The 11,722-nt window shown below is 42.8% G+C and overlaps 1 protein-coding gene and 2 non-coding genes across 3 annotated transcripts; all 3 read left to right on the top strand.

Annotated features, from left to right (window-relative positions):
• Positions 1 to 551: 551 nt before the first annotated feature.
• LOC117818091 lies at positions 552 to 8,408 on the top strand. Its single transcript, XM_034690962.1, has 12 exons — positions 552 to 890; positions 1,639 to 1,782; positions 1,962 to 2,042; positions 2,161 to 2,316; positions 2,453 to 2,530; positions 2,612 to 2,908; positions 3,007 to 3,485; positions 3,579 to 3,678; positions 4,080 to 4,307; positions 4,720 to 5,521; positions 5,955 to 6,164; positions 6,283 to 8,408. Exons 2-12 carry the CDS (start codon positions 1,639 to 1,641, stop codon positions 8,406 to 8,408), a joined length of 4,701 nt encoding a protein of 1,566 aa, XP_034546853.1. The 5' UTR covers positions 552 to 890.
• Positions 8,409 to 10,338: 1,930 nt separating this feature from the next.
• On the top strand, positions 10,339 to 10,411 carry trnaf-gaa. The gene has a single exon. It is a non-coding gene; the product is annotated as a tRNA-Phe (tRNA).
• A 457-nt stretch (positions 10,412 to 10,868) lies between these two features.
• trnaf-gaa lies at positions 10,869 to 10,941 on the top strand. The gene has a single exon. It is a non-coding gene; the product is annotated as a tRNA-Phe (tRNA).
• Positions 10,942 to 11,722: the final 781 nt, after the last annotated feature.

Below are 11,722 nucleotides of genomic sequence, written 5' to 3' on the forward strand. Positions count from 1 at the left end.
GTGCAATGTGTAAGTGTTAATTTTAGCAATGTCTTTTTTTTTGTTGGCATGGTAAAGCCTAAGTTAAACAGAAAGTTAGCTTTATAGTCCCTGATGAACTTGCTGTTTCATGGCTGCATTCATATTCAGCATGGGTTCTCTCAATGGTCACAGAGCAACTCCATTACCTTCACTGTTCATCCCTACCCAGTGAGCTATGCTGCACGCACTAGGTGAAGTCTATCAGCATGATTTTTGAAAACTTGCGTGGGCTTTGAGTTGCGTGGGAGTGAGGCGCTCCAGACCTCTGCAGAATGGGAGAAGAAGGTCATCTATGTGGGATGAAGCCTGCAGGGTAAAGCAAAAGCGAGAACAATCAGTCCAGTACTTACATTTCCATGATTGTTTTGCATTTTCATGTAATTGTCTTTAGTATCAAATGGGACTAAAGTCTTATTTATCATTTTTGTTGTTGTAGCTATAATTCATACAATAACCACTGGATCGTATCCCTCACTGGGGCCCTCTAGCGATATTATCCGACATTGCACCTCGGTAATTATACGGCCGAAATCGCGGTACCCGACGACCGCTCGTCCGTATCCCTGACTCCTATCACAGCGCCAGCTCCATCTTTCGTCTGCCAATCATATGAGCAAGTCTATCTTTCGTAATTCAATCAAATGCCCGTATCCATCTTTCGCCGAACAATCACGGAGCGAAGATCATCTTTCGACGAGCCGGCCAATCAGGGCTCGCTCTCGATCTTTTGGTGAGCCGCCAATCAGGGCTCACTCTCCATCTTTCGATGAGCCGGCTACTCGGGAGCAAAGCTGGGGCCGGGAGCTAGATGTCAAAGAAGAGGTACGCTCCGAAAGAACGGCGAAAAATACCGGCGAAAAGAGTTCAAGGTACAGTATGTCTCAACGAATTTCTATACTTTTATCTATGTATTGGTAGAAATGTCCAAGCTATGTTCTCATTGTGTTGTTTCACAGTGAGGGTTAATACCTTGTTGCGAAAAACGGTCGTGTAAGTAAACAAGCGGTCATACGACGTAAACAAGTACATTGACACTTGTAAAGCTGTCGACGGCAGAAAAAACACAAGATAGATCTAAAATAGTCAGAAAGCTTAATGTAGGTATGTATTACATACATGTGTACACGTACGGCACACTGTTTAGTTACAAATTGTTCATTCATTCATTCATTCATTCAAAACGCCGGTAAAGCTTGTGTTACTAAGTGTCTCGCTAGCTTGTTACATAATGGCGGAATGGTGGAGGAATGTAAATAAGTACATTCATTTTATTAAGCGCGGACAATAAGGCGCTAAGACGCAGTTCGTGCAGAGATCGTGATATAATGCTAATGGTTATGGTATGTTATTTGTTCAGTGGGGGTATAAAGCTACCCAGGTACATTTGACTCAGTTATACTTGAGTTGGGATAGTGTATGTTTTTATTGTATTTTTTACTATATTTCATTTTCAGACAGTGTTATTCTTCAGTGTAACGTGTATCTCTAAGTGGGTTGAGAAAAATCTCCCACTTCTTAAACCAAATTGGAAAAGGTTTCTTTTATCATTCTATAGTGCCAGTAATAGTATCTGTGTTTTGAGTGTATATTTTTCAACCGTTCAAATTTTTATTTTAGATGTCTGGAAAGTCACATAAGGCCATGGATGATGCCCACTGGCACAAACGCCTGCAAAAGTTTGCAGACACCGGTGTTTGGTCTTCCGGTGAGGGCAACAGACCCGCACCCCGCCAGAAAAAGTGGCACAGCTACTATCAAATGGTAAACTTTTACAAGTACACACACATCATACGGAAATCCACTTAACTGTCATTTCTAATACATAACTGGCATAGTAAATGGTGGTAAGTTAAGATTTCATACTGTTTCAGTGCTTTTGTTAGTTTACAGTTAAATTGTGCAGTTCTTGCAGCTGATATTGCTTTACCTTGTGGTTACAGATAGAGAAGTGCCCTCTCCAGTTGAGAGGACAGGCTACCCTTGTTCAAGGACCTCAGAGCTGTTCTTGTGGCTTTCACAAGGTAACCTTAATTAAATTCAACATACAACTACAAAGGGTTAAAGTGATTCCTCTGAATGTTGACTGCTTATCTTATTATGTACACTAACAAACTTATTACTGTTGTTTTATTTTTTTAGGCAAGGGAGCATGCTAGGGCTTTATCATCTGGGGGTGTGCAACCTCAATCCAGTCAGTCCACAGCAGGACTGACCGGATCCACAGCCACTGCATGCACAGCTGGTCCATCAACGGGAGCAAGTCCTGTAAAAAAGACCAAACTGGTTTTGTCCATGGTAAACGTAACCTTCTTTATAAAGCTACAATACAGTTATTATCAGATTGTTACACAAGCCTCTGAAATATGTATTTTTTGTGACATAGAAATAGACATTTTAATTATTGGTTATATTTTTCTGTTGCTTTATTCAGTTTGAAAGATCGAGGTTTGGCTCCCACGTTCACACGCCAAAACCAAACCTCAATGTCCAGAGAAAAAACGTTCCTCGGGTAAGTTTTAAGGACTATGACTTAAGGTTCACAAAAACCTGTTGTGCTGCTTTGTATTTCTGATAACAACTGTCTACACAGACACAAAGTAACCCTGGCTCTGCTGCTGCCACCACTTCCCAATCTCCATCTTCATACAACCCTCCATCTCCTCACCATTCCCCATCACCTCGCCATTCCCCATCTCCTCACCATTCCCCATCTCCTCACCATTCCCCATCTCCTCACCATTCCCCATCTCCTCACCATCCCCCATCTCCTCGCCCTCGTACCCCTGTGTGCCCATCCCCATCTGACTTTTTCCTAGCTCCACCACCAGCTGTGAAAAGACCAGCCCCAGTTCTCCCCGTGCCAGTGCATGTGGCTGAGATGGACCCTGTAAGTTGCTTTTTAAATCTTTAACATAACACATACTATTTTATCCATTACTGTTTAATGTTGCTTCTCTTCATAACTATGCTCCTATTTTATCACAGCAGGACCCCCTTCAGCCACAGTCTTCTGGGGCACTCCCACTCTTGTGGCCAGAGACCCTCCCTGTGCAAGATCACAAGTGGGTGTCTGCAGCTCTTTTTAAGGTTGGAGCAAGTGGAAAGCTGGAGCTGCGTGACTCCCTACAGCTTTGGTACAATCCTCCACCACCAGCCCTGTTGTACCACCAGGCTCCCACCCCTGACCGTTTCTTCTCCCACCGTCTCTTCCTGTGGATGCCATATAGGCTGTGGAAGGTGCGGTTTGTTTGTACCAACCCTAGCTGTACAAGACATCCACTAGCTGGGGGTGGCTTGCACAGGAGAGTCAGGAAGGTGCTAGACATAGACTGCTTCTATGTCCTTGCTACAGAGACACTGATCTGCAGCAAGTGCAGAAGCAGCTATGTCTCTACTGGTCAAAACATCCTCCAGCAACTTGACCTGGCCCACCGATCCGAGTTCAGGGTCATCCTTACACGCAAGTAAGTAATACAATACACTGAATTGTTAACTTTTTTTTCTACAAGGTTTTTTTTTTTTTTTTTTGAGTAATTTATTTGAACACTCTTTCTAAGGTACGCCTGTGACATACGTGTCATTCGCCTCATGCGTGAACGAACACTTGGAAATGGGCCTGCACGAATCGTCAGACAGCTGAAGGAAAACCACAGTGAGGTAAATTGTAAAATTCACAACAGCATTATGAACCAAGGACTATGATGCCACATAAAACACACACCCACACCCACAGACTTCTTTCTCCACAGTGGCTAATTCACATGAGACAATCACCTCTGCCTGTCAATTTTTGCTCTTCTAGACTGATTAATATACCTCACCATACTTGTTCATTTATTCTTCATTCTAGATAAACTCCAGCAAAATGTAAAATATTATCATCTATCCCATCCATTATGTAAATACCATTACTCAATTATGTTTTGGTCATCTATACTTTTTTCAAAGACCTACTGACTCTGCTGCTTTTAATAAAGCCACCGTCACTTAAAAAGCACCAGTGTTTTTTGTTTGGGTATTAGTAAAGATGTATCTTCTATAAATTAATGTCATTTTAGGAGTGGCTCCAGCATGTAGGCAGATACACCTCTGAGTGTGTTGCCTTCATGTCCAACCCTAGCCTGCTGCCACACAATTTCCAGGAGCCCCCACAGCCAGAAGTTATCCCCAGCTACAAATGGATCCTGACTGTTTACAGCCACGATATCCTCAACAGGCTCGAGGATATCAATGCTCATATCACCAGCACATACGGATCCATTTTGAAGCTGGACTCAACTAAAAAGGTTTGAATTGATATCTGGATAACTGCATTCTTAATTAAAGTTGGGACTTTGATTCTGAAACAGTAATTTACTTCTAAGGCTCCTTTAGACTAGAGTAACACATTTTTGACACATACGATCCTTGAAATCATTTCACATGTTGAGAAATCGTTTTACTTGGAGATAAATTGTACATTATTATAACCTTTATTAAACCAGGAAATGCTCATTGAGATTAAAAATATCTTTTCCAAGAGAGTCCTGGCCAAGATAGGCAGCAGCACAGTTACACACTTACAGTAGACTTAAACACAAATAGCATACACATACAACAGGTACACAACGAAGACCTCCAGATAAACAGTACATGATTCAGATCATGCTGTACCAACACAAAATTCTAACAACTCTGTGTCTAATTATTTATTTTCAGATCACTAAGAAGCTGACAGGGCCTGCTAAAGGCACGGCACAATGGCTGACGTCAGTGGGAAATGAGGTGGGCCAGGTCCTCATCAGCGTCCTGACGGCAAATGAAGGTCCTGGATTGGACCAGATGGCTGCAGGCTTGATACAGAGGTATCAGAAGGCAGGTGTGGCTCCCCCCATTGCTTTGTATGTGGACTGTGGCTGCTGCAAAGAAGGGGGTGAGACAAAACTGAAGATGCGCTTCAGTGGGTGGCCAGATCTCATTGTTCGCCTTGATATCTGGCACTTTATGCGGCGGCTGGCAGTAGGCTGCACCACAGACGCCCATCAACTGTATCCCACTTTTATGGCCCGCATGTCAGCATGCATTTTTGAGTGGGATGCAGGGGATGTGGCTCTGCTACGAAGGGCCAAGAAGGAGCAGCTGATGCAGCAGAACTGGCCTGCACTTTCTGAGAGGGAGCTGGACCGCCACATAACCAAGGCAGAGCTGGCCTTGCACTGTAGGAGGAGGACCAGAGGAGAGGCAAAAACTATTCTCCTCCTTGATCAGCTTCTGTGGGAGCTCATGAGTGACAAGGGGAAGGATGCACTCGGTGTTCCCCTGTTTAACATCCAGAGGATGCAGCACATCTGGAAAACCCAGAAGCGGCATGTGACATGCATTCAGGATCCCCAAGATGTGTCACTTTACACAGAAACAGGAACTGTGTCGAAGGGAGGTGTCCAACTAAAAAAATACAGATGTGCGAGGGGCTCCACATCCCTGGAATCCTTCCATTGCCACCTCGTACGATTCGTTCCAGGTTTGTGTTCATGATTTATGGTATTAATGACTTAATATTCCTGTCTTTATAAAAACGTATTAGTAATCTTACAGATGCAGCTACAATCTGTATGCACTCAATGATATTTTGTCATATATTTCTATCATTGTGCCACCTTCTGGTCAAAGACCTGAACAACACAATGAATCGATGAAAGATCTCTTAATGCCCTTGGTCATTAAATGCACACACACCAGAATGGCAATATTATAGAAAAAATACTAAATTGAGCTTTGAAAATTTGTTGTTTGTTTTTGCATGATACCACAGTTAACCTTTTCCTCCCATTTAAAAGTTTACTTTGTGACCTCCTGAAATAAGAAAAACAAGCTTTTCAGTAGGGGGGCTGATATGAAACTTTGCTCAACATAATAATCTCATTTTGCAAACTTTTTCTATGTCTTTCTTTTAGGAAACAGCGCCAATGCTTTGAATTTTCAAATTTACCTCCTGGATGGCCTGCACCGCTGGAACCAGAACCGTGCTGCTGAAGCTATTGCAACTGAACCATCTCCGCTGCATAGTTACACAGGAGAGTTGGTTCATTGCTTCAACAGCCAGTACGAGCAAGTGTTTGGCAGGAAACTGGATCCTACCTTTGTGCCACCTGCTAAATACACAGGTGAGGGTTTTGTAATTACTGCATTGAAAACATCTTGTGTTTAGGGTTATATATATATTTACAGTGTCTGTATGTGTGTGTGTGCAGGTCTCATTTTAATTTTCTTATATTTTCTCAGGGGAGCTGATTGGTTTGCAGTATTTGCTGCAGCAAAACAATGAGCCACTGCAAAACATGCAGAGCAGTTGCGTGGAGACCTCCGAGCAGCTGGAGGACCTGGATGTGGAAGAGCAAGGGGAAGATGATGAGGGATTCATTGAGGAAGTGGGCCAAGAAGCCACTGTGGCAGAACTGGTGGTATGCGAGGAGGTTCAGCCACCCAGTACCTCTCCTACCCCCAGCACTTCCTTGACATCCAGCAACTTGTCCCCTAAAGCGCCTCTCCACCCACCAGCAGAGCTCTCTCCTCCAGCTCCTGTTGCTCCTCCAACTCCTGTTGCTCCTCCAACTCTTGTCCCTCCTCCAGCTCCTGTTGCTCCTGCAGCTCCTGTTGCTCCTGCAGCTCCTGTCTCTCCTCCAGCTCTTGTCCCTCCTCCAGCTCCTGTTGCTCCTCCAGCTCCTCCAGCTCCTGTTGCTCCTCCAGCTCCTGATCCACATGCCCCTACCCAAGCTGTGGATGCAAACAGCCTGCCTGGGATGGATAGAGTGGATGCTCTTGCTGAGTACCTGGTGGAGCTCCGCCATCAGACAGGTCTCACTCTGACCAATCAGCAGGCCTACACCATCGTCAGTCTGTGGCAGAATCTCACAGATTTTGATAAGCAGCGGGTGGTGTATGCAGCTCGACACCAAGAGAGGCTGTTGACTGGTCGCTTCAGAACCCCAAAACAGCAGTCGGGTTTTACCCCTGGAGTGGATAGCACAAAGAGGTGTGTCATTGGCTCAAAAGGCTCCCCTGCACAGTGGCCAAGCTGCTGCAGACTCATTGAGACCATCTTTGTCAGGCTTTGTGACATCCATAGAAGCCCCAAAAAGAAGGAGAAGGAAAGCCTGTCAAGATGGTCTCTTATCCTGCAGGACTACAGGAAAATTAGGCAGCTGCTGCTTGGCAACGGAGTGGTGATGGAGCAGACTACTCTTCAACCTGTTGAGGTAAATCAGAACACCGTGATACAGTGGCACAATAAACGGCTGAAAAATCAAGAGGTTGGAGTTCTTTTGAAGGATGTGCAGCTGCCTGAAGCACGGCCACTGGCACCTGTACCTTTACTGCCTGCCAGACTGCAGCCCCTGTTTCCCGTTCAGCATCACCATCCCGATCAGCTGCATAAATATGTGTTGCCAGCTAATACAGCAGGTCAAGCCAGGAGGAAGATCCGGCAGGCTCCAGCCACCTTTGTCCAGCCTCCAGCTGCCTTCATCCAGCCTCCAGCCACCTCCTTTCAGCCTCCAGCTTCCTCCATCCAGCCTCCAGCCACCTCCTTTCAGCCTCATGCTGCTTTCATCCAGCCTCCAGCCACCTCCTTTCAGCCTCATGCTGCTTTCATCCAGCCTCCAGCCACCTCCTTTCAGCCTCATGCTGCTTTCATCCAGCCTCCAGCCACCTCCTTTCAGCCTCTAGCCCCCTGCATCCAGCCTCCAGCCACCTCATTTCAGCATCCAGCTTCCTCCATCCAGCCTCCAGCCACCTCCTTTCAGCCTCTAGCCTCCTGCATCCAGCCTCCAGCCACCTCCTTTCAGCCTCCAGCTTCCTCCACCCAGCCTCCAGCCACCTCCTTTCAGCCTCTTGCCTCCTGCATCCAGCCTCCAGCCACCTCCTTTCAGCCTCCAGCTTCCTCCAGCCAGCCTCCAGCCACCTCCTTTAAGCCTCATGCTGCCTTCATCGAGCCTCCAGCCTCCTGCATCCAGCCTCCTGCATCCACATCCAGCCATCCTCCAGCCACCTCCATCCAGTTAATACCGGGGCCCAGGCCCATTCAACCAAGGCCCATAGCTGCACAGCGGCAGCTGTTTCCCGCAGCTCAACCTGGACCTGCTGTGCCACCGTTGCCCCCCTGCCCTGCCCCTGGGTCATCCACCTCCTTGGCCGACAAACCCCAGCAAACTACAAAAAAAAGGAAATACACACGCACAGCAGTATCCAATGTGTGTAAGAAGTGCGGTTCCTTCCGTACACAAGAAACTGGCCACAGCCAGTACAAGGGTAAAATATACTGCCCCGAAAGAGAAACTTGTACAAGGGAGGAATGGCTAGAGGCCATGCAGAAGGCAGCTTTTGAGCGAAGCCTTAACATAAAGTTTTAAAAAAAAAAAGAGTTAAATGTGTATATATGTATGTATGTATATGTTGCTTGTTTAAAGATTTTTTTTAATGTTAGTTAATACTTTATTAGTGCAGCCCTATTTGTTTGTTTAATTTAGTATTGTAAATCCATTCAATCATTCAAATTTTATTGATATTTTTATTTATTATGTCATTATTTATATTATTACTGATTTTATTATTTATTTTTCTGTTGTGTTTTTTTGGATTGCATTTTTCTTAATTGTTTTGGAGTTTCATTTGTGTGCCTGTTCGTGATCATATTTTGTTTTATTCATTCCTAGTAATTAAAAACTGTTCTAAAAGCTCAAACAAAATCTTACAGTGTTATTTATTACATTTGAGTGTCAGCATATCAATTGTGGTTCTAAAGGCATAAAGTAACACCATTAAAATAAATACAAATTTAGTACACATAAATCCAAAGCCGATAGAACATCTTCTAGTATAACAAGTAAGATCTATAAATACTGCTATACTGCTCAATAATATGAGTAATATATTTCACACAAAACTTGCACTGCAAAGATAATTGATCATTTTGCACAGATTCCAGAACATTTACATGCCTAAACTGATGTGATCAGAAATTAACTGCATTGAAAACACAATCAACAAATTCAGTTTTGCCCATGGCTGGATTCGAACCCGGATCCTTCCTTTTTTTCTGCATTTTTTTCTTCCCTTTTCTCCCCCCTTCTTCCCCTTCTTCCCCCCGCCATACAGACAATTGTTCCCCAGCTTTCGCGGAGTTGGGAGAGCGTTAGACTGAAGATCTAAAGGTCCCTGGTTCGATCCCGGGTTTCGGCAGCTTATTAAGGTTTTGATGTCCACTTTCCTGTTTATCATAACATCTAAACCCCCAATACTCTGAACTAAATTTAAGAGTCCTTGGAAATAATGTCCTGTCTCTCTCTCTCCAAACTGCCGTCCAATTACCTTCCACCACGCTGATCTCCCACCCCCTAATCATTTAGAAATAAGCCAATAAGAGGGCTCTAATAAATGTTCTAGTTCTGAATCTTTTTTTCACTAATTTGTCCCCAGTAGGTGAGTATTATGCGCAAAACACATCTGCCACGTTACTTCTCTAATCTATAAACTTTATGTACAAAAATTATTATAAACATCCATGACAATATTTTAACTTAGTGTACAAGACACCTGATCTAAGAAAAGCAACACACTGTATGCTGACTGTGCTTCTTCTTTTGCTGCATTTGTGTTTCAAAATGAAGGATTTAAGAGTACTGCATACAATTGCATTAGCATCATAATATGAATTTATTTTATGTTATTTCAGAGCATGTTCTACTTCACTGTTGTTAATTTCCCTGATAAAATGAAACATCCTCCTAAATGTAGAAAAGTGTTCTGTAGCAGGTTTAGGATGAGATCAAGGAAGAAGTTGAAGACCCAACTAACCTCTAGCTAGATAACAGCAGTTTGCAGGCCTGTCAGGGCGCGACAGCACGTAGATTTCACGTGATTGATGAAATTATTTGTAACAAGAACAACAACAATAGAACAAAAAAAAGACAAAGAAAGAAAAATAAATGTTCCAATCAATTCTCTTTTGGCAGTGTTTTGAATAAATGCGTTTCTCCCTCTTGGCAGGTAAAAAATGTCCTAATGCAAAAGGGGGATTCAGATCGTATCTGAACTGAGGGTGCATGATGCAGAAACACCTATCAGAGAGGGACACTCCCATGCGTAGAGAGTTCAGGGACTCATGTTAAATATTTTTCAATTGACATGTTAACGTAATATAGTCATAGTATGGAGCTAAAAAAGAAGATACAAAATTAGTCATTATCTGGAATTCTGCTGTTGATGATCCCGATGCGATGTCTAACATTAGACTGTCCCCTAGTGGTACAATACTGAAACTACACATCATATTTACCAACAGCCGAAATAGCTCAGTTGGGAGAGCGTTAGACTGAAGATCTAAAGGTCCCTGGTTCGATCCCGGGTTTCGGCAGGTTTATGTCCCTTTTTCACCTTGTCACAGCATTTGATATAATCGGTCCTCTCAGTCAGTTGATACTAAAAGTTGATACGATCATAAGGTCCACATTTCCTCACGATAAACTCCACATATGGAAGTTCAACGTAACAGCCCAGTTAAGCAGTCTATTAGAAAAGCATGAGATAAACGGCAGAGATCACTCTGCATCAAGAAGCAGAGTATGCCATTCAAAAGTCGTAACTTTATACATTATATATAGATTAATTCAAAAAATGTGTTCGGACGCAAGACGAGTGCATTTATCATTACAGAATAAAGGTATGCATTCAGATAGTGTGTGAAATGTTTTAAATATCTGTTGTAAAAGGTTGAGATAAGCCTTTTCAATAAGCAAAGAGCTTTTAAACATTTGTTCCTGTTCTTGTGGTCACATGGTCAATTTGCGGTGTTTGACCATATTTGGGCATGCGCCGAAATAGCTCAGTTGGGAGAGCGTTAGACTGAAGATCTAAAGGTCCCTGGTTCGATCCCGGGTTTCGGCATTGACTGGTTGTTTTTTAAAAACTGTGGTAACTTGTAACAATGTAGGAAATTATAAACTGGAGGATGACAATGTCCATTTACATACCGATTGTGCTTGAAGTGTTAGATTACAATAGTTACAAAGTTAAGATGAATATAAGGATCAATGTGCACAACTAGGCTGTATTTTTGTATTGGATAATGAAGCCTGAAAAATAAGGGGCATTTGATTTAGATTAGTTTTGAAAAGGATATTGGTATAAAAGACTATCGGGCTAATGATTTTTTGATAAATCTGTTACTGTTGAGGTTTGAACTGGAAAATAATCATTTGCATTTTGCTGTTCTTTTCATAATTGTAAACAGACATAAAGACAGAACATGGGGGACATTAGATATACATATGTAAATAATGTACAGATGATATCCTTGGGATAAGCCTTATTCCTGCCCTAAAGGGGAGTCTTGGAACTTCTGAAGAGCATTAATTAAGAAATAACAGATTTTATGATTTGTTCAGATTTTGATTTGTTTAGAACTTTATCAGAGAGTTGATCAGAGGATGCAATTCAGACATAGACACATTAAACTATATTAACAGAAACAAATTGATGAACTGGTTTTAACTATTGATCAATAAAATATCAAAAGAAACGTCAGGCAAAGAGGTGTGAGTGTTCATCTATAAGATCTGTTTTAAAGCAGCAATACTGAATATACTTATATACATACTGATCAAAATAAAAAAAACTGATAGAAGGGTAGCAACAACTTTAACTTTACAGATATTACCAATGCTAT

This window comes from Notolabrus celidotus, chromosome 1 (genome assembly GCF_009762535.1).
Source record: "Notolabrus celidotus isolate fNotCel1 chromosome 1, fNotCel1.pri, whole genome shotgun sequence".
In the NCBI taxonomy this organism is placed as follows: domain Eukaryota; kingdom Metazoa; phylum Chordata; class Actinopteri; order Labriformes; family Labridae; genus Notolabrus; species Notolabrus celidotus.